General features: G+C 41.1%; 1 protein-coding gene across 19 annotated transcripts in view; it reads left to right on the top strand.

Moving 5' to 3' along the window:
• The first annotated feature begins 252 nt into the window (after window positions 1–252).
• Window positions 253–27,773, top strand: part of wdr25 (WD repeat domain 25) — a 38,632-nt gene continuing 11,111 nt past the window's right edge. For 4 of the 19 annotated variants that reach the window (XM_021584373.3, XM_090220459.1, XM_090220458.1 and 1 more), the window contains exons 1-2: window positions 253–1,004; window positions 10,368–11,018. In XM_021584373.3, coding sequence (XP_021440048.1) covers window positions 10,386–11,018 — 633 coding nt within the window. In that variant the 5' untranslated portion in view covers window positions 253–1,004; window positions 10,368–10,385. Of the gene's footprint in view, window positions 1,005–7,992; window positions 8,075–8,318; window positions 9,697–10,367; window positions 11,019–27,773 lie in introns of those variants that run through there. The other 15 variants (XM_021584371.3, XM_090220457.1, XM_090220456.1 and 12 more) reach the window with 11 other exon arrangements.

Below are 27,773 nucleotides of genomic sequence, written 5' to 3'. Positions count from 1 at the left end.
GACTCGTTGAAGGAAAAGGCTTCTTCCAGTTCATGGGGAGTCTTCCCAGTTCTGATGTCCAGAAGTTATTTTCGGTCATAAGAGATGGTAGCAGCATAAAAAAAATAAGTTACAAACAAAGCAAAAAAACTAACAAAATAACACAATTGGTTACGTGCATGTAAAACGTCTGCCATCCTCTTCGGCGCCATCTTATGTGTGTTTTAATAAATTATTTGGTGATAATATATTTAGTATAGTTTTATCAAAAAAGGATAACTTCATCGAGGTTAGAAGGTGGTTAGAAGAGCGCGCTTGTTTGAAATGGAAAAGTGTTGCGGTAGCTTTTAATAAAGAATAACATCAAGACAAAACAACAACTTTATTGCGCTTTATAGCGCTCAATGTTGAGCGCTATACAACCCGAGGGGTTCGTGCTGAATGTACGGAAATTGTGACACCCGGATAAATGGCGTCCCTTGAGAAAGCAAGAACAAGATGTATGTCAGGAGAAGTGCAGTATTATCATAAGGAGACGTTTACTTGGAATACATAGGAGGAATGGAGGGACAAAGGGAGAGGGAGGAAGACGGTGAGCTTGAGTTGGTTAATAATGGCTGGGAAAAGGGAGATGGTTTGTTAAAGAAGAATGGCAGAAAATGTAAGCAGAGAGAGCTGAAGACAGGAGGAGAAATGGAAGTGAATGAGGTCGAAGTATCGGAGGTGGGGTGAAGTTTTCGGAGCTCTAGGCTTTGCACCAAGGGTCAGGATAAGGATAAAGATGAGTCTGTGAAAAAATAAATGTGTGAGTGTTGTGTCAGATGGTAGAGTATATGTGATTGTTTTATTTTTTTCAAGCGAAGTATAAGGAAGTTGTACTCCAGTCTAGTAGGTGGCGGTAATGCAACATATTGGATGTCAACCGCCGTTAATCCTCATCGAAGAAGAACGCATCCAACATTTTTAGCTGGACGCATTGGTTACATGCAATTACTCTACTTTCTCCTTAACCACTTCACTGAATCGTAAGTAACGTTAGCTACAGCTACCATTCCCGTAACTGTAGTGGCATATCTGTTATAGACACAGGAATATGGATATTGCTAGGCAGCTTCTTGCTTGAGTTGCTAGCTAGTTAATGACTGTGTGACTAATGTTATGCGATTGTCCCTGACTTCAGCACATAGCTATCCAATTTGCCCATGTCAGAAGATACTAAGAGCCCCGAAGCTTGCTCTAAACTTTAAGACGCGTCCCTTGCGGTATGGTTTTGGAAACATAAGACACGTATCATTCATATTAGATAAATACTTTAAAAAAAAAAGAGGTACAATTACTACACCTTTTAAATGATTACAGTTCGGTACACCACCATATGTCCATGTTTACAGCGAAGACGGAAGCCACTAAAAATGACTATAGGCTGCAACTGTGTTAACCGGGTCACTCAGTGTACAGTAAGTGGTGTGTTTTGCATTTGTGATGTGAAAGTAGAGGGATGTATGTTTCTAGGACCGTTACCGCAATTGAGAATCGTTTCACGTTTAGATGGAGTACGTTTTGGTTTCCAGAGAAAATGATAATTTAAACAGAACATGGGGCCTTGGACTAAAATTAGTACAGTAACGTTAGGCTCCTTTAGTCCGTTATTGGGCTAATAGCCGTCTAGTGAATGGTGCAAAACGTATTTCCTCATGGGTGGGTATAATTTGTGGAACGTTCCAACAGGAATAGGTTCCAAAAACTTCGTAAAACACTCATACAACGTTGTATAGCGGCAGCGTAAGATACCAGGTGAGCAATGTTGTTGATTTTTTTTCCACGAAAAAAGTCTGTCCTCACACTGGTAGCCTATGGACAAGCATTAAGAATAAGCTCTTGTTATTTATGTTGTTTTGGGAACAGATTCCTGTTGGAACGATCACAGGGCCCAATGTGTTGGCAGGATTTGTAACAAGGCAACATTTGAAACATTTTGGTATTCTAGTTTCTGAAAGCAGATAATTGCTACCAGTGACATTCTGATTAGACCTACTCTAACAGAAAGCTAATATAATATCTGTTGCTAATAATGTCTATAAGAGGACCAATTACTAGAACTGTTGTGCACTTTTAGGTATTTTAAATTTAGGAGCACCACTGCACTTAGAGCACAGAATCATGACCAAAAAAACTGCTTGTTACGTAAAATGTGTCATTGTCCTCCTACATTTCTTTGTGTGCTCCTACATTTTTCAATTTAAACGCACATGTGCTCTATGTAACAAAGTTCAGTGAAGAGCCCTGTTAGGCTAGCAGCTTTTCAGCTGCCAAGATAGCTACAGATTGTAACACCAAGTAATGTTATTTGACCAATATTTTTTATATTTTTTAAATATACATTATACTGGGAGTTACTCTCGAGTGGCGCAGCAGTCTAAGGCACTGCATCTCAGTGCTAGAGGTGTCACTACAGACACCCTGGTTTGAATCCAGGCTGTATCACAACCGGCTGTGATTGGGAGTCCCATAGGGCGGCGCACAATTGTCCCAGCGTCGTCCGGGTTTGACCGGTGTAGGCCGTCATTGTAAATACACATTTGTTCTTTAACTGACTTGCCTAGTTAAATAAATAAAGGTTAAAAAGTTACAGGTTTCCATTAGGTACAGTTTGCTGTACCACAGAATTTTTCGACCAACCTTAGCGATACTGTATTCGAACTTGATTTGTGGAAACCGGAGTCTCGTAAAATGGACTGGTCGAGTTGTAGGGGGTTCCGTTTGAATTTAGAAAATGCTCCGTTTATTATTATATTTTTTTTGCTCAATGAAGTAATCCAACAATTAGGCTGCCATCTTGTCTATTTCAAGTCTTCTTTCATAGATTGAGACATGTGGTCCACCCTGAACTAGAATTCGTCTTTCCAGGAGACGTTGAATATGCCAATTCTACTTTAAGCCCAGGAAGCAGCCATTCAACTTGCCATTCACCAACTTGTCAAGCTTAATAATGTCAAAATACATTAGGTACTTATCAAATAATGAAGTTTCCCTGAGCAACTGTCGTCATTTCTGTTGTCACAGCCGGTGTACTTCCAAAAAATGTCTAAATTAAAAAGCTACTTTGGATGGTAGCCTAGTGGTTAAGAGCGTTGGGCCAGCAACCGAAAGGTCACTGGTTTGAGTCTCTGAGCTGTCTAAGTGAGAAATCATCCGTCTGTGTCCTTGAGCAAGGCACTTAACTCAAATTGCTCTTGTAGTTCACGCTGGATAAGAGCGTCTGCTAAATCACTGAAATATAAAGTAAGAGTTGTTCTTCTGGCCTGGCTGGTCTTGCGGTATTGCTGCAGCCTCCGGCACGCGTCTACAGTGTTGTTATAGGTTCGAATCCGGCCTACTTTCCTTTGACACAACCGCTGTCATCTTCTCTCTGATCCCTTAAACACATTTTTTATTTTTATTTATATTTTTTGTAGCATGCGGGTGTCTGGGTGGCCCATGTTATGCCTACTCATGAACTAAAAAAAAACATGTTCAATCTCTATTGAAAGTGCTCTTTAGCCCAGGAGTAGATTGTGGAGGAAACTGTCTTGATGTAGACTGCAAATGATGTAGATTGTAGTGTGGTCTGCAACACTTCAATCCAGCCGATGTCACTAGTATCTCTTATGAAGTAAATTGTTATGCAGAGTGGATGGAAGTGGAGAGGGAATTGCATATGGACAGAGCTTAAGCCTCAATGTAATAGACAAAGGGTGTGTTCAGTTCACGTCAATGTTTTGTTATGTAGCATGATGGTTTTTACTGAAACTGGCACCGTTCTTCAACAGCCTTTGAGGTACGCATTAGAAAAAAGGAAGGGAAGCATTCCTAAGGTACACGATAGGTCTTTATAGATAGAAGCTCTTTGGTAAATTGGTCATCAAAAAGGAAGGAGGACCAAGGCACTCTTCATATAACTAACTAATGTCTTTATTTGTGTGGTGTGTTCAATTGAACACATATTTTCAAACGGTTACGTTTCGGCTGCATGGCCTTTGTCAGGGAGTACAAAGATACTTTGTTCAAAAGACATTGTATTTTTCCCCAATCAATGCGGATTGAAGAGGGGATGGTTACAGAGTAGTTGGTCAATATTCATGAGACAACACCTAGTAACAATATTGTACATTCAAAAGTGAAATAGATAAGTTATAAAAATGAATATTAAAGTTAGAAGTATTAGGAAAGACAAAGTAGTTCTAGCCTTGAATAGGAGTGGGTGTAGGAGAGCTATACATTTCATAGTGCACTAGATGACAACAAACATGGACCACGGCTTTCCAAACAGAGGGTAGTTGGGCAATATGTCCACTAGATGACAGCAAAGGGACCACTAAGACCCTACAGGAATGGGGAGAAATCGATATCTTCATTTTTAACCAGGGTACTCAGTGGCCTGCAGTTTGTAAAACCAAAAATGTTCCCTTTGGTTTAGTGGTTTAAGGCGGTCCCCTCTTCTGATTGAGGCCGGAACATGATCAATACCCATAGCTTGTAGGGAGGCAGGGTTACCATGGTGTAAGAACTTGTAGTGCCTTGCCATGGGGTAGTCTTAGTTGCCTACTCTTTTGGGGCACTTGTGTTCTGTTAAGCTGGTGGTTTTACAGTTAATTAAATGTTTGACTTGATATTCTGTGTCAACAAAATACTTTTCCTGTGTAATATTTCTACAATGGTTGCATTTGAAAGAGCCAGCTGGGTTTGTGATTTAGTCTTTTGAGAGTCACCAGGAAGGTAGCTGTGGACGAGTTTCTCTTAAAGCTCATGACTTGTGGCTCTGGGAAGACTTTGCGTATTAGCGTATCACTTTGGATGATTCCCCAAATCTCTTTTAAAGACTAATGTTCTGTGCTATATTTAATCAACAAGGCCCGAAGGGGTGTGGTTTATGGCCATTATACCACGGCTAAGGGCTGTTCTTATGCACGACGCAACAAGGAGTGCTTGGATACAGCCCTTAGCCGTGGTATGTTGGCAATATACCACAAACCCGAGGTGCCTTATTGCTATTATAAACTGGTTGCTAATGTAATTAGAAGAGTAAAAATAATTGTTTTGTCATACCCATGGTATATGGTCTGATATACCACAGCTTTCAGCCAATCAGCATTCAGGGCTCGAACCACCCAGTTTATAATTTGTAAAAAAGTACACGCTCTCTTGTGCATCACGAGGAACTCCCCTCCGCAACAAGTCCTCTCTGTCAAGTCATCCGGCCCTTTTAGAATTTGAACCCCGACGCAAGAAGCAATTCTCCAATACAGCAGATTTGACACTGTAGTCTGTTTCCTGATTGCAAATTCTGCAGACTCTATAGAATTGGCTATAAGGAATTTTCTATTTGAGCCTTTTGGGATGGAAACTTTGTGCCCTCAGAATGGTATTCCCATCTGTAGGCTTCTTAAAGTTGTATGTGTGCAAAAAGCCTCTGTCATTTTTACTGATATCAAGATCCCCAAAAATGTAGGTTCTCTTTGGTGTACTCAATAGTCAGTTTGATGTTAGGGTTAAGGTGTTGGTGGAAGGAAATAAGTGAATCTTCTGAGCCAGACCAGAACAGGCAGACATCAATATAGCACCCCCACCATATAATCTGGTAAAATAACTTTTTATTTTTTATTTTTAGAAGGATCCAGAAAGAAGTCATTTTCCCATTTACCGAAGTACAATCCAACGTAGTAAGGGCTGTAGCAAGCTCCAATGGCACATGCTTTGACTTGTTTAAAGACGAGGTTCTGGAAGACAACATTTCTATTATTTAGAGTCCACTCAGTCAGTGAGAATGAATTCTGAGGGAGGCGTGTCAGGCCGAGTACTCAAGAATGGCGCATAGCTGCCAATCCTTCATATTCAATGGTGGTGTACAAAGACTCCACATCCAAGGTGACTGAAAAGGAAGCTGTGCCTCTAAAACTGTGCCTCAATTCCTTGATTTTATTCAACACATCTGTGGTGTCTTGAAGAAAGGCTAGAAGTGATGGCAGAAAAGGCTTAATAAAGTAATCAATGTACTTGGAGATGAGTTCTATCAGGCTTTCTGCCTGAGGGGGCTCTCTTATCTGAACTCATTATCTGAAATATAACTCTGTGAGGACCCCTTTCAATTGGGGCAGCAGGTAGCCTAGTGGTTAGAGTGTTGGACTAGTATCCGAAAGGTTGCAAGATCGAATCCCCGAGCTGACAAAGGTACAAATCTGCACAAGGCAGTTCCTAGGCTGTCATTGAAAATAAGAATTTGTTCGTAACTGACTTGCCTAGTTAAATAAAGGTAATAACAATCCCATTTTAGGGCCTCTAAGGATGAAAGAATTGGTAGAATTCATCATTGTATAATTGACGGTAGGCTTCTGTCACATTTTGTTCTTACCCCACACTACTGTAGCACCACTGTCTGACCGCATTCTGTTCATTTTTGGACAAGGATTCAATTGCATCCCGCTCTGTCTTTGAAAGGTTACATTTTGTTTTTTATTATGGATCCCATTCAGCTACTCTTCCTGGGGTCCAGCAAAATTAAGACAATACATTCACAGATTTCACAACCTGCTGTGTGCCCTCAGGCCCCTACTCCACCACTTCCACGTATCTACATTACTAAATCCATGTGTATGTATTAGAGGTCGACCGATTATGATTGTTCAACGCCGATACGATTAATCGGATGATTTAATTTTTTTTTATTTGTAATAATGACAATTACAACAATACTGAATGAACACTTATTTTAACTTAATATAATACATCAATAAAATCAATTTAGCCTCAAATAAATAATGAAACATGTTCAATTTGGTTTAAATAATGCAAAAACAAAGTGTTGGAGAAGTAAAAATGCAGTCTGTGCCATGTAAGAAAGCTAACATTTGAGTTCCTTGCTCAGAACATGAGAACATATGAAAGCTGGTGGTTCCTTTTAACATGAGTCTTCAATATTCCCAGGTAAGAAGTTTTAGGTTGTAGTTATTATAGGACTATTTCTCTCTATACCGTTTGTTTTTCATATACCTTGACTATTGGATGTTCTTATAGGCACTTTAGTATTTCCAGTGTAACAGTATAGCTTCCGTCCCTCTCCTCGCTCCTACCTGGGCTCGAACCAGGAACACAACGACAACAGCCACCATCGAAGCAGTGTTACCCATGCAGAGCAAGGGGAACAACTACTCCAAGTCTCAGAGCGAGTGACGTTCGAAACGCTATTAGCGCGCACCCCGCTAACTAGCTAGCCATTTCACATCACATCGTTACACCAGCCTAATCTTGGGATTTGATAGGCTTGAATTCATAAACCGCAGAGCTGCTGGCAAAACGCACAGAAGTGCTGTTTGAATGAATGCTTATGAGCCTGCTGGTGCCCACCATCGCTCAGTCAGACTGCTCTATCAAATTATAGACCTAATTATAACATAATAACACACAGAAATACGAGTCTTAGTTCATTTAATATGGTAAAATCTGGAAACGATCATCTCGTAAACAAAAAAATATTATTTCAGTGAAATATGGAACAGTTCCGTATTTTATCTTATGGGTGGCATCCATCAGTCTAAATATTCCTGTTATATTGCACAACCTTCAATGTTATGTCATAATTACGTACAATTCTGGCAAATTAGTTCGCAATGAGCCAGGCGGCCCAAATTGTTGCATATACCCTGACTCTGCGTGCAACGAACGCAAGAGAAGTGACACAATTTCACCTGGTTAATATCGCCTGCTAACCTGGATTTCTTTTAGCTAAATATGCATGTTTAAAAATATATACTTCTGTGTATTGATTTTAAGAAAGGCATTGGTGTTTATGGTTAGGTACACGTTGGAGCAACAACAGTCCTTTTTCGCGAATTGGCACTGCATCGATTATATGCAAAGCAGGACACGCTAGATAAACTAGTAATATCATCAACCATGTGTAGTTATAACTAGTGAAAATGATTAAGTTTAATGCTAGATAGCAACTTACCTTGGCTTCTTACTGCATTCGCGTAACAGGTGGGCTCCTCGTGAGGCAGGTGGTTAGAGCGTTGGACTAGTTAACCGGAAGGTTGCAAGATTGAATCCCTGAGCTGACAAGGTAAAAATATGTTGTTCTGCCCCTGAACAAGGCAGTTAACACACTGTTCCTAGGCCGTCATTGAAAATAAGAATGTGTTCTTAACTGACTTGCCTAGTTAAATAAAGACTAGATAAACATTTTTTTTTTTAAATCTGCAAAATCGGCCATTCCAATTAATCGGTCGACCTCTAGTAAGTATAGTGCGTATGTTATTGTGTGTGTGTATGCAAAAGATTGACCTATTTTGTTTCTACATCTGAAGGCCTGGTACAGGAAAAATACCTTTCCAACTACAGACAACAGTGTCAGGTCAGTCAGTTTCTGTGCCCTCAAACACATTTTAAGCCTAAATCTACTTTGTCCAGAATGCAACAAAACAAATTTACACATTTTGATGTGGAGAACCCGTTTTAAAGGGTAAAAGTGACACAAACCAAACATAATGTCTTAACACTATCAACAAGGCAGGTCCTACAGGCCCTAGTTTTGTCGCACCTTGACTACTGCTCAATCGTGTGGTCAGGTGGCACAAAAAAGAACTTAAGAAAATTGTAATAGGCTCAGAACAGGGCAGGACAGCTGGTCCTTGGATGTACACAGAGAGCTAATATTAATACTATGCATGTCAATCTCTACTGGCTGAAAGTGGAGGAGAGATTGACTTCATCACTACTTTTATTTATGAGAGGTATTGACATGTTGAATGCACCGAGCTGTCGGTCTAAACTACTGGTAAACAGCTCAGACACCCATGCATACCCCACAAGACATGCCACAAGAGGTCTCTTCACAGTCCCCAAGTCCTGAACAGACTATGGGGAGGCACACAGTACTACATAGAGCCATGACTACATGGAACTCTATTCTACATCAAGTAACTTGACCAGGAAGTAAAATTAGATTTATAAATAAATAAATAAATAAAAAACATTGGCACAAAGCAACACAAACATTAGTACAGACACATGCATATGAGTTAAGTTAATTAGTTGAGTATTTGGGAGCAAAGGACATTCGTTTAGACAAGACCCTTACAGTGTCATCAGAAAGGGGTTCTCCAGAAATGTTGATCACAGCCTTGTTCTGGTCCTGCTCCATGTGGTTGGATAATCTTGCTTTCTTCCTCCTCCTCTGTGTTGGCCTCTTCCGCATCCTCTCCTCTTTGTGAACCTTGCGTGGCTCGGCTTTCTGGCCTAAAAAATCTTGGGAGGAGCCGGCCTCGCGGAGTGTCTTGGATGATCCTCATCGTCGACTTCCTCTTCTATAAACTTCCTTAGCTTGTCCAGCTTCAATTTAAGAGTGAATGTGTCTTGAGGTATGTACGCTTGTTCCAGTTTGGTGGGTGTGGTGAATTGTGGCCATTTTAAATCGCAAAACTTGTGCAGCACACTATACGGTAAGTACCATCTGGGCCACCATAATCAACTTTTTTTTCCAGCTGGTAATTCAGAACTGTTTCTGTTAAATTCAATGTTACACACTTTTGTCAAATGTTCTGTTGAACTGAACACAACCCAGGATTGTTACTAAAGCACCTTATACCACCCACCACTGCGACCTGTATGCTCTAGTCGGCTGGCCCTCGCTACATATTCGTCGCCAGACCCACTGGTTCCAGGTCATCTACAAGTCCATGCTAGGTAAAGCTCTGCCTTATCTCAGTTTACTGGTCACGATGGCAACACCCACCCATAGCACGCGCTCCAGCAGGTGTATCTCACTGATCATCCCTAAAGCCAACACCTCATTTGGCCGCCTTTCCTTCCATTTCTCTGCTGCCTGTGACTGGAACGAATTGCAAAAATCGCTGAAGTTGGAGACTTTTATCTCCCTCACCAACTTTAAACATCTGCTATCTGAGCAGCTAACCGATCGCTGCAGCTGCACATAGTCCATCGGTAAATAGCCCACCCAATTTACCTACCTCATCCCCATACTGTTTTTATTTATTTACTTTTCTGCTCTTTTGCACACCAGTATCTCTACCTGCACATGACCATCTGGTCATTTATCACTCCAGTGTTAATCTGCTAAATTGTAATTATTTGCCTACCTCCTCATGCCTTTTGCACACAATGTATATTTACTTTTTTTTATTTTTCTGTGCTATTGACTTGTTTATTCCATGTGTAACTCTGTGTTGTTGTCTGCTCACACCGCTATGCTTTATCTTGGCCAGGTCGCAGTTGTAAATGAGAACTTGTTCTCAACTAGCCTACCTGGTTAAATAAAGGTTAATAAAAATAAAATATGTTTTTTAACACTGCTTTAAACCTGTCTCAATAAATTGTATTTTATTGACATCCCACAGGGTTCTGGGGAAAGGACAATGACCTCGTTAGTGGCCTATGATGATTCTGACCAGGAGGATGATGACGGAGCACTCCCTCATCTTGCCAACTGTCCCATGGATGATATCAGGCAGTCCCAAGGAAACCAGAAATGGTTGGATTCTAACTTCTATGGACCATTATTACCCAGTCCCCATTACAAACAACTGGAAATAGGACAATGTGTTGAAGGTAGGACAGTGTCTGAACCTCACAGGGAGATTTATCCCCTTCCATTGGGTCTCTCAGGGGTTGTGGAGAACAGCTCAAACTCAAAACCATACTCCGCTCCACAATACTGTGTTAATTTGACCACAGCGAAGAGGCATCAGGCTGCACCACCTGGTGTCTCGCCATACATTCCTAAGAGACAGAGGTTGGCCACACAAGGAACGAGAGAAGAACCAACCTCTTTGGAAACAAATGATAAGTCCACTGTCTCCAGGCTGCTGACCGAGGTCTCTGAGCGGGTGCGTCCGTACCTGGGGCCCAGGCCTGGCAGGGCAGCGGTGCCGAGGTGCATGCAGCTCAGCCTCCAGGCCCACCAGGCTCCAATCAACATGATCCAGTGGTGCCCAGTGCCCCAGCTCAGCCATCTCCTACTGTCTGCCTCCATGGACAAGACTGTCAAGGTAACCATGATGATGTGTGTGAGCCATTGTGTGCTCCATGTTTTCGGGTCATACATGTCGTAGCGTAAATCATAGCCTACACACAGGCATACTTTTACACTTGTCAGTCCTAGGGACAGGTAAGTGGGTAATTAGTGTACAGATCTGACGTTCAATGTAAGTGGCTCACCAGGTTAGACGGTAAGATGGATGATAACAGAGCGAGACATGCTGCCTTTAGAAACACCTGTGTCACTGTCAGAGCAATGTGTGTCAGGACCCATGGGATTTCCTTCCCTCCACTACTACCTACTATTGTTGTCACGATACCAGAATTATGACTTGGATACCATGTTCAGTATCACAATACTCGATACCATCACGATACTACATACTAAAACAATGCCCAAATGATACCACAGCAACAACAACAACAAATAATGCGTATTAGCCAAAGTCACAGGATGGCACTTGATCCAGATATCTTTTGAGTTCAATATAATTCCATAGATTTTTGAATGTATGCTTTAATTAATAAAATACAATCATACAATCAATTTCAATTAGTTTTTTACCAGTCTAACTACATAACAGCATAATGGTAATAATTTATTTGAATGGTAAGTCTCTTATTGATAGACTGGGTAAATCAAGATGTAGCCTAGGCCTGTTCACAATACACGTGAATGCATTGAGCTTGTTTTTCATGAGGCTACAGATGGAAAACAATCAGTTTACCTTCCATTTGGGACATATTTTATTTTACTGATCAACAACATTTACATAGAAGCAGTCTCTTCTTTTATAAAAGTGCCATGATGTAATTCACACACAAAGAAACTCCCAGTGGTGAGCACATTTGCATGCACGCAAATAATTTGATATTACATTGATTTACGGGAGTAAGCAGAGTGGAAATTGTCATGTAAACATCTTACTCTGCTTATCTTAAGGTCAAAATCGAAGTAGGCATAGCATACATACACCCCTGGTTTTCAGAGCAATCTTTCAAATTATTAGGGCATGTAAGCGGCTTAATCTGCACATGTGCCAGCAGCAAGCCTCCCTGTTATGCCGAGTGAAGAGTTCAGGAAACACCTGTAAGTATGCATCTTAGAAATAGTTTTCACATACAAACTTTAAATGTCTGAATTCCGAATCAAATGGAATTTGATTGACATGGTCACTGTGGTAGAATGTTTCTTTTTATGGCCTGATTTCAGATGTGAACAGGATTATTAGGGAACATTTTTAAAACTACTTATATTAATTCTGTGCAACTTCAGACGCGCGTTTACTGTGAACACTGAAGCTGTACCCGCTTTAATTTACTGTTTTAACAGTGACCAACTAGGCTACTGTGGCTATTTGATTAAAATGTAGGCCTACCATGAGAAAATGCATCAACATTTTAACATGAAAATAGCAGTTATATCATTGTCTACAGTAGCGGCCAATGTGTGGTGTTCAATGTAGGCCTACATTCATACAGACTTTTGGAAGAAAAAATAACACACAGGGCCTGACATTAACCTGTTTATCCACTTGTCCTTCAGACAAGGAGGTGACTGACCATTTTGTTGTGGTGTTTAATGTAAGAAACCACTTTCATTATTCCCATTACAGAGAATCAGACAAATTATAATACCCTCTGCCTATTGGCTACTTTTTTTTTTCAACTTAAAGTTTTCTTGTTTTTCAATCAACCAACAAAACACATTCCACATTCACAGGCTTTAAAAAAAGAAAAAATCTCAAAATAATAATACATATGAAAAAATAAAAATACAATTAAAATGAATGATAGTCAAACAAAAGCATTTATTTTCCTTGGTGTATGTATGTATGTATGTATGTATGTATGTATGTATGTATGTATGTATGTATGTATGTATGTATGTATGTATGTATGTATGTATGTATGTATGTATGTATGTATGTATGTATGTATGTATGTATGTATGTATGTATGTATGTATGTATGTATGTATGTATGTATGTATGTATGTATGTATGTATGTATGTATGTATGTATGTATGTATGTATGTATGTATGTATGTATGTATGTATGTATGTATGTATGTATGTATGTATGTATGTATGTATGTATGTATGTATGTATGTATGTATGTATGTATGTATGTATGTATGTATGTATGTATGTATGTATGTATGTATGTATGTATGTATGTATGTATGTATGTATGTATGTATGTATGTATGTATGTATGTATGTATGTATGTATGTATGTATGTATGTATGTATGTATGTATGTATGTATGTATGTATGTATGTATGTATGTATGTATGTATGTATGTATGTATGTATGCGTACATATATATACACGTACTCAAAAACAAAATTCAAATAAAAACACAAAAAAAAAACATATAACACTTGCAGCAGCACTATCAAGGTTCTTATCAGCTATTTCAAGCATTCGCTGAGACGACGGGCCAATAATTCGTTTTTAGGTTTTACAGTACCTTACACAACATGCATTTCCCTAGTCACCCCATTCACTCTGTCCAGTTTGAAATATAGTTGAATAGTGGAGACCAGAGTCTATCAAACTTGGGCTGTCTCTTGTGGAGGTCATAAGTGAGCTTTTCAAGAGGGAGAAAGTCAACAATCTGGTCAATCTACATTTTAAATATAGGAGGGGTATTTGAGGCCCACAATAGAAGAATACTTTGCTAAGAAATGTATGTAATAGTCATAAGCAAATTTTCTCTGTCAGGATCAAGAACAAAGTCCTGCTGGGCATTAAGAAGATAGACACACGGGGTCATATCAAACTGTACCTCTAGTATTTTCTGTGCAGCAGTATGTATAGATTGTCAGAATCTGGCAATCTCCCTACAGCTCCAAAATACATGCATATAGGTTCCACTTTCAGAGGTACATCTTTTACAGTTAGGAGACATATCTGTTTTCATTCTATGGAGTCTCAAAGGAGTATAATAAAATTTGTACAAAAATTTGTCATTAGATTCTTTCATTTTTACACTGGTAGAGGAGCAGTATACCCTGTCGCAAACCACCGCCCATAACTCATCACTGATAGTCAGACCAAGGTCCTTTTCCCAGATCATTTTCAAAGGAGTAAAGGAGGAGCCTCCTTTCTCAGAAAGGAGTCTATAGTTGTAAGATATTTTGCCTTTAATGGATTGTGCTGTGACAAGAAGGGTTTCAACTTCAATCAACTGAGTTCTAAACCTCCTCTTGGAGGTAAATGAGGAAATTACATGTCTAATTTGAAGATATTTGAAAAAATGGGATCTTGGCACATCGAATTCACTGCAGAGCTCTTGAAAGGATTTCAGTGTAGTGGTTTTCTGATGGAATAGGTCTGAAAAGGTCCTGATTCCTAGAGTATGCCAAATATTAAAGTTGGCCTCCCTCAGGGCTTTTGGCAAGTCTGGGTTGCCCACTATAGGCGAGTGAGAACATATTTGGGAGGAAATGCCCAGGTATTTCTTACAGTCCCTCCACGCTAGTAGGGTGCTGTAAATCACAAAGGTTTTGGCTATGTTGCCCACTTCACTAAAGTTATTAATGAATATAATTGAGCTTAAGGGCAATGAACCACAGGATTGGGCTTCTATCTGAATCCACGTTGACTCTTGTCTGTTTGTGATCCATGTTAGCATGTTGCGGATTTGGGCAGACCAGTAGTACAATTGAAGGGAGGGAAGGGCAAGACCACCCTTAGATTCAGGTTTCGATAGAGTGGAAAACTTGATCCTAGGTTTTTTTATTGCCCCATATAAATTTGGTGATGCTTTGGTTAGTTGTTTTGAAGAAGGAAACTGGGAGATAGCATGGGAGCATCTGAAATAAGTAGTTCAGTCTAGGGAGGACGTTCATACGGATTACATTAATTCTTCCTACTAAGCTAATTGGGAGGGAGATCCAGGTTTGGAGATCGTTCTTGATTCGGTCCAGGAGTGGAAGATAATTTTCCTTAAAAAGGCTATTCAGATCTGGTGTTATGAAGATCCCGAGGTATTGAAACCCCTGTGTTTTCCATTGGAAAGGACAAAGTGTCTTCATAGAGCTGGTGAGTGTAATATTGAGAGGGCAGGCAGTGGATTTGTTAAAATTGATCTTATAACCTGAAAACTTGCCATACTGAGCAATTGTGTCTAAAATGAGAGGGAGGGATTTCTCAGGGTTGGATATGTAGAGCAAGACATCATCCGCGTAAAGCAAAATCTTGTGCTGCAGGCCACCTGCAGAAACACCCATAATACTTGGATTGCTCATTATCAGCTCTGCCAGAGGCTCCGCCCCCAACAAGTAGAGCAGCGGGGACAGTGAGCACCCTTGTCTTGTGCCCCGTTCCAGAGGGAATCTGTCAGAGTTCAGTCCATTAGTAGTCACCATGGCATTTGGATGAGAGTATAGTGATTTGATCCAATTAATAAAATTTGGGCCCATATTGAACTTTTCTAAGACTGAAAACAGAAAGCTCCACTCCATCCTGTCAAACGCCTTCTCAGCATCCAGTGAAGCCAGCACGACAGGGGTCTTCTGTGCGTTTACTTGATCAATAATATCAAAAAGACGGCGAATGTTATCAGAAGAGTATCTGTCTCTAATAAATCCAGTTTGGTCCGCTTTTATTATTTTGGGAAGAAGAGTGTTTAGTCTTTTGGCGAGCAATTTGGTAATTATTTTATAGTCGAAATCCAACAAGCTTATGGGCCGGAAGGACGAGCAGGATAGGGGGTCCTTGTCTTTTTTTAGCAACACTAATGCGAGCTGTGTGCATTGAGTCTGGAGAACTCCGTTTTTGCAAAAATCCTCCAGCATTGGCATGAAGATAGGGCTGAGCTGGGGCCAAAAAGCTTTGTAGAACTCTCTGGGGAATCCATCTGGGCCTGGGGACTTATTAGGTGGCATGGAGGTAGTTGCCTCCAGGATCTCCTCAGGAGTGAAGGGGGAGTTGAGATCTTCTTGGTCGGTCTCTGATAGTTTAGGTAGCGAGATTCCCTCTAGGAAAGAGTGGAGTTCTGCCTCTGTGTGTTTTCTCTCAGAGGTATATAGTTTGCAGTAAAAATCATAAAGTTAAATTGATCTTTTTGGGGTCATATGTGACCTCGTCCTCTGCTGTTCGGATAGCCATGATTGTACGCTCTGACTGCTCCTTTTTTAATTGGTAAGCAAGCAATCTACTGGGCCTATTGCTATACTCATGGTATTTCTGTTTAGTAAAGAGAACTTTTTTTTTTCCTATCTCCCGAGTGTAGTCCAAATTCAGTTTGGCTTTTGATGCTTTAAGATGACTCCAGGAGGTGCTGTCTAGGGATTGTTTATGTATTTTTTCACAGCATTCCAGCTCCCTCTCAAGATCTAGCCTGTGTGCTTCCATTGCTTTTTTCTTAGAGGAAGCATATGCAATTAGATTACCTCTTAGTGTGGCTTCAGCAGCGTCCCACATTGTGGCCGGAGAAACAGGAGAATCTTTATTGTCTTGTGTGTAGTTGTCTATCCATGTAGTTACCAATGTATGGAACGCTTCGTTTGATAGCATGGAGGTGTTGAATTTCCAGCTCTTTGACCTCGGGATGTTTTTGCAGAGGTCAAAGCGGAGGTGGACAAAGGCGTGGTCTGAAAGTGCTATGGGTCCGATTGTACAAGTGGCTGAATTTATGAAACTCTTTGGGATAAAAATGTAATCTATACGGGAGTAGGTGTTATGGACATTAGAGTAGTATGTATAGTCCATAGATGAGCTATTAGTCTCTCTCCAGATATCTATCAGTCCCATCTCTTTAGTAAGAGAGTTCAACATCTTTGCAGATCTAGGATTTGTGGTGGGGACTTGAGATGATTTGTGTAGGGTTGGGTTAAGGGTACAATTAAAATCTCCGGCCACCACGCCAAAGGAGACACAATGCTCATTGAACAGGGTTATAATTTTTGACATGAAGGCAGGAGTATCTGTGTTAGGGGCGTATATGTTTAATATAGTAATTGGTTGACCATATAGTGACCCAGTTATCAAAATAAATCTCCCCTCCGGATCAGATATGTTTTTGTCAATTATGAATGGAACATTTTTATGGATAAGTATGGCTGTGCCTCTACTGTTTGATTTGAAAGATGAGAAATACACCTGTCCCACCCAAGCTCTGCGGAGTTTGGCATGTTCAGCATCACAGAGGTGTGTCTCTTGTAATAGCGCGATGTCTGCTTTTTCCTTTTTTAGAGCACATAGTATCTTTTTTCATTTTATTGCATGCCCTAGACCATGGCAGTTCCATGTCAATAGATTCAAGGTACTAGTCATCGTCATCGAGCAGTAATCAAACTTTAGTGCAAGTCATCGCTGGGTAAAAATGGATAGTAATTACAGCTGCATTCACATAAAAGGAAAATAAATGGTGTACATAAAATAATAATCTCTGAACACCCCAGCCGAGTTCCCAAACAACTCGACACATCCCGTTGGATCTATTACCCCCCCCCCCCCCCCCCCCCCCCCCCCCGCTCATTCTCAATTCTGTGTTCCGAATAAAACAAAAACCGGGAACAGTTAGCAACGCACAACGTCTCCCTCTCTCCACCAAAGAAATGCCTCATCCTCTCCACCCCGCATTGAGTAAATAACATAGTTACCCTCGTCCAGACCACAGTAAAAGAGGGGAGAAAAATAAAATCAATAGCCAAGCCTACATATACCTCCCCCGAGGGACATAGGGAACCCCAAGTAATAATAGCAACAACAACAAAAAAACAGGGAAATAAAAGTAGGCTGAAACATTAGTAGGCCTAGGTTAGGCTATACAGCCCATCCCTCTCAGTTAAAGGAAAATAAATATAAATTGGACGGCTATAATGACCTTTAGGGGGTGGGTCTCTTGATATCGGCTATATGTCGTCTTACCTCCTTTAGTAACGGCATTAATCGAATTTAGTCATTGGTCTGTTTCTCATTGGCCAGGATTGTCTTTCAAAAAACGTTTTGCCTCTTCGGGAGTTTTGAAGTGTCACAAGGCTCCTTGGTGAAGAATCCTGAGCTCGTTTTGGTATTTGAATCCCCTGAAGATGCCTCGGTCAATGGAGTATTTCTTCACTTCGTCAAATTCTCGGCGTATTCCAGCTGACAGGTCCTGGTGTAAAGCGAGTTTGGCGTTTCCCACTGTGATGGTGTTGTTTTTCGCCGCCTGTAGGACTCGTTCCATGTCGGTGAATCTCAGGAAACGTATGGTGATTGGGCGCGGTGGTTGTCTGGCTGCTGGTGGGGGCCTCAGTGCTCAGTGAGCACTTCTATGGGCCTGTCGGTGGACATGTGGAGCCACTCGGGAAGTTTGTCTTGCAGGTAGCGGATCAGTGGCATGTTTCCCTCTTCTTTTTCGCCCAGATTGAATAGAACACAAATATTATGTTTTCCAGGTCCTCTTTTCTCTTCCAGATGCTAGATTTTCTTTTTAGCATATGCTATTGTTTCCATGGCATCTGTCAATAAGTTTTCCATGGATAGGATTCGCCCCTCTGCCTCGTCCAGGCGCCCCGCGTTTATGGTTCTTGTTGTTGATGTCAGGCAAAGGGTTTTCCAGGATTGTCACCTTGCCCCCTATCGCACTGAGCTGAGAGTTAATGGCATCTAATGTAGTGTTTAGTTCTGTAAGTTGGGATCTCAACTCAGAAAGAATGTCTTCGACAGAGTGCGAGGTTGGCATTTGTTGTGCCTCGTGGGGGAGCGGGTTCTCTTGCTCCTGGCTAATGGTGCTAGTTTTTTCTGAAGCTAGCTTCTTCTTGGAGGCTTTTTCCGTCGCTAATACTCGAGTCCGGGTAAAAATGTCACCTGAAGTGTCGCCTTTTGTAGCCGCCATGACTTTTTCTTACTAAAGCTATATGAGTTTGAACTTGGAGTGGAGGTAAGATTAGGAATTGGAAACTACTTGTGCGGAGCTCTTAGTTCATGCGGCCATCTCGTCCAAGGGTCACGTGATCCCCCGCCTATTGGCTACTTAGCTTATTCAAGCCTGTCTCAAAATACAACACTGACCTTCTTTTTTTTTTAAGACATAAAAAAAAAATCTCTGTACCAGACGTGCTTTTCAAAGATCGCTTCAAATGTACACACTTTGCTCTTGTTGGAAGCAATCACTCCCACATTGCTGACTACAAAGTAGCTATAACTCGGCCAATAACGCACTAACTAGCAAAGAATATGAACAAATGTGCACACGTGGCTACATGCAGCGCTCGCTTTGATCTCAAAACAATTGTGTAATAATCGTGACTGCTCATGCTGTAAAATAGTCCAGTTCAAAGTGAATGGCATATCCATATATGGCAAGAGTCTATTTGCATATAGGTCTACTGCAGCTCTGATTGGTTATGGGTCACCGGCCTGTACTCTGTGTAGAGTACTGGCCTGAGTCATGCCTGTCAATGCAATAAAATCTGATGCTCTATGCCTACAACTAAATCTCTTGCATAGTTTTGCATAGTTAGTTTTGTTTCGGTATGTTGCATTGAAAGTGGTTAATATTGCATTGATTCGATCCCACAGTAAAGGGAAACGTTGATGGCGTTAACTACCGGGGGGAAACTCCACTCAACTTTCTAATCTCCTGCTTCTCTGTGCTGACTGTTATTTATTCTGCAAGGCTGTCCTGGCAGAGCTGCACCCACAAACAGCTTAAATGGAGCATTTATATGTAACTGTGCTCAGTGTTTCCTCATGGCAGGCTAGAGCTAGCAATGAGTGCGCTATGGGAATATCAGCTGTGCTGAAAGACAGACTTGATCCTCTCTCAATCAGTAGATGACATGGGACACATTTGACAGAAGTACCTAAAAGTATGTTCTAGTATCGAGAAAGTACTGACGTTTCGGTGTACCTTGTAACACTACTACCTACCACATTTCACCAGGGTCGTATGGCACCAAATGGAAGAAAATGGAATTAAACTGTGAGGGACTACCTTAACTTGCCAGATAAGAAATTGTTTTAATTTTCTGTTGCAAAATGTTTTTCTACAGTGTGCCCCAATTAAAACGACCCAGGAAGACCTAAGTTTACCTAATGTAACCTAGGTTCTATGATATGAGTGATGTCTCTCACTTTGGGTAACACCTCTTAGGGATGGAGTCTAGGAAGGTCCAATCACACAACGTCTGTCGGACAGGCGCAATGACCAATAGTGGACCAACCCACTTTCCATATAAGGAGCCGTAGTCTGCTCCCATTTTCACTTCGAAGTACGTTCATCTTCCTTACGCAAAGCATGAATGCGGTGAGAGACCTCACTCATAATATCATAGAACCGGGGTTACATTAGGTAACCTAGTTCTACCTAAGTTCTATTTCAATTACTCGTTCGGTCACTTTGGGGATATAGCCACATCGAGTAGCGCTCATATACTCTGAAGCCATGTCTGGATCGGATCAACCCTCAGAAGTCCCGACAATAAGCACTATATGCTCTAACGAGGGTGTAGTGACGTCCAGTTCGTAGAACCTCACGAATGTATGGGGGGTACCCCAGCATGCCACATTATAGATATCTTGAAAAGAGATGCCTTGGAACAATGTCCATGATTTAGACAAGCTTCTAAAGCTTCCCATACAATGGGATAAAGCACTACTAACACAAGGGACAAACCTTGGATATCGCTGGGGCAAATCATAGGTAGTTGTGGCCTGACGGTGCATGCAGCTCTACAACCTGTTTTGCTAATGCAATGGCTAAAGCTAAAGCAGTTTCAAGCAAGCAATCTAATTTTCACGCTTTCCAGTGGCTCGAACTGCAGCTGTGAAATGGACTCAAGCACCACAACGATTGTAGGATGGGTCTAGCTGTTTGGGTACTGAGCGTAGACTACGCTCAAATGTGAGGTTGTCGTACTTGGGATCAGCTAGCCACTGTTCACCCAGGAGATTACTATTCTGACTCAGGCTTCCACCATGTTATCCGGGGTGAGCATTGTTGCGCCTCATTTGACCGTAGTGCTGTGCGGTGTAAGTGGTCAGTTTTAGCTGTAGCTAGCTAATAATTCCAGGTATCTGAGTGCTTGGTTTAGTTCGTCCAGTACGGGGAAAACAATAGCCATAATGCTGAGCGAGAAGGTTCTGACAGCTGGTTTATATGTGAGCTACTCAAAGCCTGGCCGTGGGGTCTGTACAACTCACCTAGCTAAACACATAGCTGTAGTTAGCCGCAGAACACTATTGCTCTTTACAGGCTGAAACATCTCCCACGACCATAGTACCAAGGCACAACTGGTCAACCTAGCCAGCGAGGGCGCTGGTAAGCTACATAAGGGGGAAAGTAACACTACCCAGTGTAGGTATAAGAGCTAGCTCAGTGTGTACTGGCGGACGGTAGCTGTGGTGCTAGCCCTGGTATTAGCTGGCTGGCAATTGCCTAGCTATTGCTTGCACACTGATAGCTGAAGAACGTGAATGGCATACTTCTTAAGTGAGCTTCGCCTAGTAGTGTTGCGTGGGCTAACTGCATCACAGAAGGGGACTCTCCCTGTGCAGTGGTAAAAGTAGCCATATCTCTGGTATGGAGACCTGGGCTATGCATCTGCTATTCGAAGCTTCGCTGTATAGCTAGCGAGTCCGTTCGCCCAGTGGGTCAGTAGTCTAGTTATATCAAGCATACTTCCCGGGGAGGGAGATCTTGTCGTGTGCTTCACCAATACTTAGCTGTGCAGCCAGTGTTCCCTGGCGTTTAGCTAGCTAACTTAGTGTTCACGTAAAGGGTTAGTAGCCTCGTCCCTAAAATAGGAAGCTTGGGGAAGTTCCATGGCAGAAATTAGCTGAAGAGGGGTCGAAAACCGCTGTAAATCAGTGATGTTGGCTGGAGCTCCAAAGGTGCTCACCAGATTAGTGCCATAGGAGCAACAGTGTGCGAGGGCTGAAAATGTCAACAAAATGAGCACTGGTGACCTTTTTAGAACTAAACATTTTTTGAAGGCCAAAAAAATAGCTAGCCACAATGAGGTTCATTTTGAGAATTCGGCTAACCTTGAAGGCAACCTAGTTAACTAGCTAGCTGCTTCTCAAAACAAACCTCATTGTGGCTAGCTATTTTTTGGGGGGTCTTGAAATGTAACATCCAATCAAAATCTCCAGGCCTCCAAGGGAGTAAGTGATTTGAGGTATGGGAACGCGAGACTAGTAGCCTAGCTATAGCAAGCACACCACTAACTGAAGAATGTGCGTTCTTTCTTAGCTAGCAAGGTTAGTTTAGAGTCTGGCTAACCGAATCGCGAGTATATTTCCTTTCTTCCACTTTGGTGGGAATAAGCAACACGAAGCAGGTATCTGGGCTGGTAAGGTGAGAGCTGTCATGTGAGGGCAATCCTCAGCACGAAGCTTCTGTCCTGCGCTTGGCGGCTGAGTTCTTGACCGTCCACCTGTGAACAGTTAAGCAGAGGTCCAAGTCGATGCTGAGTAGAGGACCTTAATTTGAACCCGTGAAGAAGATGAAAGAAGTTAAGATACTACGACCCCTTATATGGGAAGTCGATTGTTTCTCTATTGGCGGTTGCACCCGTCTATGACCGACTTTGTGTGACTGGATCTTCCTAGACTCCGCCCCTAACAAGGCGTTACCCAAAGTGAGACACTGAAAGAGTGATTGTAAATAGAACCACCAGCTTAGCTATTCATCTCATCCATAGGCCAATTGGTGCAGAAAGCGAAATATTTTGATCCAGAGCAAAAGTGCGTTTCCTGCACAGCGCCAGAGAGCATTAGCTACCTGCTACCAATGGGCTCGGTATAATTAACAATTTAAATATTAATGATGAAATTTGCCTATTCATACAGGAGTGCAAGTGTACTGCTGCTAGGCTCCCTCTGTCACTTGGCAGACTAATTCAGACGGCAGGGCTTGTGAGTTAGTTATCTGTTGCTGGGGATTAGATCAGTTAGTAACACTAGAATCATAATTGTTTTCCTCGTCCAATTACTTAAATAAAACCTATTTGAGGATGCAAATTAATTGAGCCCTTATCAATATTTATTGTTTGTATAATAATCTGTCTAAAGTCGATCAATCTCACAAATAATTTGAATGGGCCACCCAATTGGAATATGCAAAGTTAATCCAGGGAAACCCAAATAAAAATTAGTGCCAAGCTGAGGAAGGGGGGACAGGTCAGTAGGGTACACGGGTAGGTCAGAAGAGGACCCTATATGTCCTTGGCCAGCCCTGGTCTTTTGTAGGCTACTATTTGTAATTTAGCTGCAGGAGAGAGATGTTTGTAGCTGTACACAGTCACCATGGTTACAGCAGGTGTCTCGCAATAGTGTTTATGTTGATAACATGAATACAATTTTTATATTTTTTGTTACTTAGAAACCATTAGGAGGCTGATTTTTTTTAAAATTTTATTTGCCAGGACTTTAAGTGACCAGTGAAATGGAAAATGTTGCAAACATTCATTTTCTACATGTTACATTAGAGGGCAGTGTTTCTCTTACAATGATTATTTAGCTGAACTTGTTTAGATGTTGCTGTTGTTCATGATAGACGGAAATACTATTGTACAGTTCACCTACTCCAGTATATTTAATTTTCAGCTCTTTTTTTTTGTGTTGCTCTGGCATTCCCTCTAATGTCTTCACTGCTTTACATTTCCAAAATATTTGCCTCTAAGCTTCTAGGGGATTCTGTTTGGTACAGAGCAGCGAAGAAGGAGCTTGTTCCTGAATTGACATGTCACACATTCCTGTTGACTCTCTGTGGAGTATGGGGGCTGTCATACTTCTCCATGCTCTTTCATGCTCCGTGCAGTACAGTGTTCAATAATGAAATAGAGGGAGACGGATCTGGCTCACAGATCTTCAAAGACCCTCTGTGGGTCTGGATATGCGATGGCATAGAAATTTCTCATCATTAGTTTTGGCCTTCACACATGAGACCACCCACTCAATATCCAACGTTTCCTGAGGAGTCTTTTCCAAATGGACTGGCAGACGCTTTCTTTTGACACAGATGTCTCCCATGGCACCTACAGTTGGCACCATTGCCACCTACTTGAATCGGGGTTGGTCAGGTTCAGCAAGCCTCTAATCTCCAAAGGGTGAAATTGACTTATTTCTGTTGTCATTGGGCTGTTTTTGCAGCCTTCTTCTTGTCAAGTAGTAGAAACTACCTAATCACACTCGTGACAGGCTGGTGCACTATTCCTTTGTTTCTTCACGACTAGGATCAGAGAAGCCTTTATTCAAATCACAAAATCATTCAGCTATTTCTTGCTTTGAGATCGATTTATGGCACTCTAAGTTAATTAGCTAGATAAATGAATTAGTGAGTGCTGTCTTGCTTTTTTAAAACCCTACAACTGAATTAAGCCAATTTGTCAGTAAATAAAATAAAACACCTTTAAAGGTCCAATACAGGATCAAATAATTTCTGGTTGACAATTAAGTACTTTATTGTGATTTGTATTCAATGAAAATTGTACAAAGGATTGAGCAAAGAGTAATTTCTCAAGAACTTCGCTAGTGCTGTCAGGGAGTGGTCTGAGAGGGGGGCAACTGAAAACTAGCTGTTATTGCCAAAGAGGTTTGGAACTCTCTCTTATTGATCTATGAACTCGGGAGGCTAAAACTCCCTCCCAACAAAACAGGCTAACAATTCTGTCGGCCTTTTCAGACAGGTATTACACTAAAAAGGCATCATTTTCACAATTTCACAGTATTATTCCAACCTCCGTGTGGAAATATACACTGAACAAAAATATAAATGCAACACGTAAAGTGTTGGTCCCATGTTTCATGGGCTCAAATAAGAGCCAAGACATTTTTCCATATACACAAAAACGTATTTCTCTCAAAGTTTGCACAAAGGAGCTTATCCCTGTTAGTGAGCATTTCTCCTTTTTCCAAGATAATCCATCCACTTGACAGGTGTGGCATAATCAAGAAGCTGATTTAAACAGCATGATCATTACACAGGTGCACCTTGTGCTGGGGAAAATTAGAAGGCCATTCTAAAATGTGCAGTTTTGAGAATGCCGAGTGTGTGCAAAGCTGTCATCAAGGCAAAGGGCTACTTTGAAGAATCTCACTTATACAATTTATTTAGATTTTGTTTAACACTTATTTTTTGGGGTTACTACATGATTTCATGTGTTATTTTGTAGTTGTGATGTCTTCACTCTTCTATAATGTAGAAAATAGTAAAAAGGTGTGTGTTCAATCTATTGACTGGTACTGTGCATATATAAAAGACAGAAAAATCATGTTTTTTACTGCACTGGGACATTTTTGACCAAAATGTAAAAAATCTAGTAACAAGGAGAGACTGCAATCCAGACCTGCGTTCATGACGAGTACCATTTTAAATCTTTACTTCCCTAGTACTTTTGGTGTTTGCTTTAGTCTGGAGGGGCTCCTCTATGGGAGGAGTTTGCAGTTTTGCAACTAATCTATTAGTTCCATTTCGCTAGGGCAGCTCAATCACTCCCAACTAAACTTTTTGAAATGATTTAAAATTGTTTTTGACCCAAGGTCTGCTGCAATCCATTAATTTTCTGGGTTAACCTAGACACTGTCTTTAACCGCTAAAGTTGTTAGAACATACTAAGTTCTTGGCCCAAATTAATGCAAGCATATCAGTTTTTGGTGCATATGCATTTGTTTCCCAGCCAAAGTGAGAGGTGAACACAGAGCCTCAGATTACCGTTTCTCCCCCCTCAAAAGTAATTCAATGCCACCCTAAAGGACTGTGTGGCTGCCTGGGGCCCTAATGTAGGAGGCAGCAAATAGTATGTGAGATTGTTTACACGTACAGCAGCCCAGGGATTTTACTCTGGTTTCAATTTCGCCGCCAGATCATTATCTCAGCGTGGTCCTACTAGTAGATATGGATTGCAGGCTTTACCTCAATTGCCTTGTCACATTGACATTATTCACACAGTCTGAAAATAGCAATCCTGTTGGCTCTGGAGGTGACGGTAGAGCACCAGGATGTATTCGACCAGAGGCCCTGTCATCATGTCACAGGCTCTGTCTCACTCAGGGGACAGCGAAATATCCTTCACAAATAGCTCTAGTTCTCCACCAAAGCCATTGATCTAGGCAGACATGTTTTGTAGTTTGAGTGTTTGCTTGTGGACTTAATTTAGCACAAACCCTTGATCCAATGTGCTATTGGAAGCAAAATACTTTTTAAAATTAGATGTTTGATCTACAGTTAAAATAAAATGTAAATAAAAGATCCCTTCTGCATACACTTAGCAATATGATAGTGGGAGAGGCAACTTTTTTTCTATTTAGGCTAATTTATTTTAATTGAAGAACTGTGAAAGTAACCGATGAGTATCTTTTCCCCTGTAATCTATAGGGAAATTGTCCAGTTTGAAATGCCCCATATTACCGATTTTACTTAGGCGAAGTGTGAGTGTAGCACCCTCTTAAAGAACCATACTTTTTTCTGATACAGAATAATGCGTGTGATTTTAAAAAGCCTCTGTGCTCTCTCTGGGGTGTATGAGAATTCCCATTACAAACTTTTAAAGCTCCTCAAAACATGACTGTCTCTAATGAACCGCTGCACTGTATCCAGGGGTCTATTCACTAGGAACCAGACAGAAGCAAATGGGATGAAATGGGGAGCAAACTACCTGAATTTCAGTGCAGCTGGAAGCTCCAGTACAGCTGGACAATGATCCAAAACACATAATCAAGTCTACATGAAAATGTCTTAAAAGTAACAAATTTGAAGTTTTGGAATGGCCTAGTCAAAGTCCACACCTAATCGCACTTGCGATGTTGTGTTTAAAACTTGAAATGAGCAGCTCACGCTTGAAAACTCACATTCTGCTGAGTTAAAGCAGTTTTGCATGCAAGAGTGGGCAAAAATTCCTCCACGGGGATGTGATGCTAATCAAAATAACAGGAAGCATTTGGTTGGAGTCATTGCATCTACAGGTGGCACACTCAGGGGAATTGGGTGTTGCATATCTTTGTTAATAAAATTTAAAGTTTCATCTCTTCTTTCGCGTTCGCAAAGACGTTTAGGGACGGGAGAATGTGCAATAAGAAAATAAAAAACTGAGATATAATATTGTTTTGACCATTTGTAAGGAACTAGAAAGCTTTGAAAACAACCCAACATGTTTCTGTTAAGAGTTCAGTTCGGCTTGGATGTGGATGCATATTTTGTGGTTTAAATACTATCAGCTTTGATGCTAATAATGATGGCACCTCTACAGATGGTATCTAACTGAGCATTTGCATTCTCTCAAGATGCTGAAAGAAAGTAATCATATTTCTCAACACTTGAGAACTACATTTGGCATATGACTTTACTGCAAGAAATGCTTAATACTGCAGGAGTTAATATGAAGGCTATGTGAGAGGTTATGGACCTATAGTCAGTGTCCAGATTTCAGTTTCCATTTAACCCTTCTGAACAGGAGGCTACAGTGCCCTTGACATGCCAAAGGCCTATTTGAAGACCTCATCTTGTGACTGTCAAATTTGTATAGATCTTCACAAAACATCCTCATTTACCACTTCACAATTTTTTTCCCCGAAACATTACTTTTCTTGCCATCCGTCTCCTTACTTTCAACTCTCCTTTCGCGTCTTTCGTCTTACTGAATTCAACTCCGACATTGTCCTTTTTGCCTCCGTGGATTGACATGAACGTTTTCTTCCTGTTCCCAAAAGCATTTGTCAATTGACGCACGAACAGTTAGGCCATGAAGCTTAGGCTTATGCACTAATGCCAGATAGCTCAAAATAATTAAATAAAAACCTCAATGTAGCCTATAGGTACACAT

Source organism: Oncorhynchus mykiss, chromosome 25 (genome assembly GCF_057628025.1).
Source record: "Oncorhynchus mykiss isolate SJ-2025 chromosome 25, ASM5762802v1, whole genome shotgun sequence".
Lineage (NCBI taxonomy): Eukaryota > Metazoa > Chordata > Actinopteri > Salmoniformes > Salmonidae > Oncorhynchus > Oncorhynchus mykiss.
The sequence above is the reverse complement of the archived record's forward strand: the minus strand, read 5'-3'. Positions and strand labels throughout refer to the sequence as shown.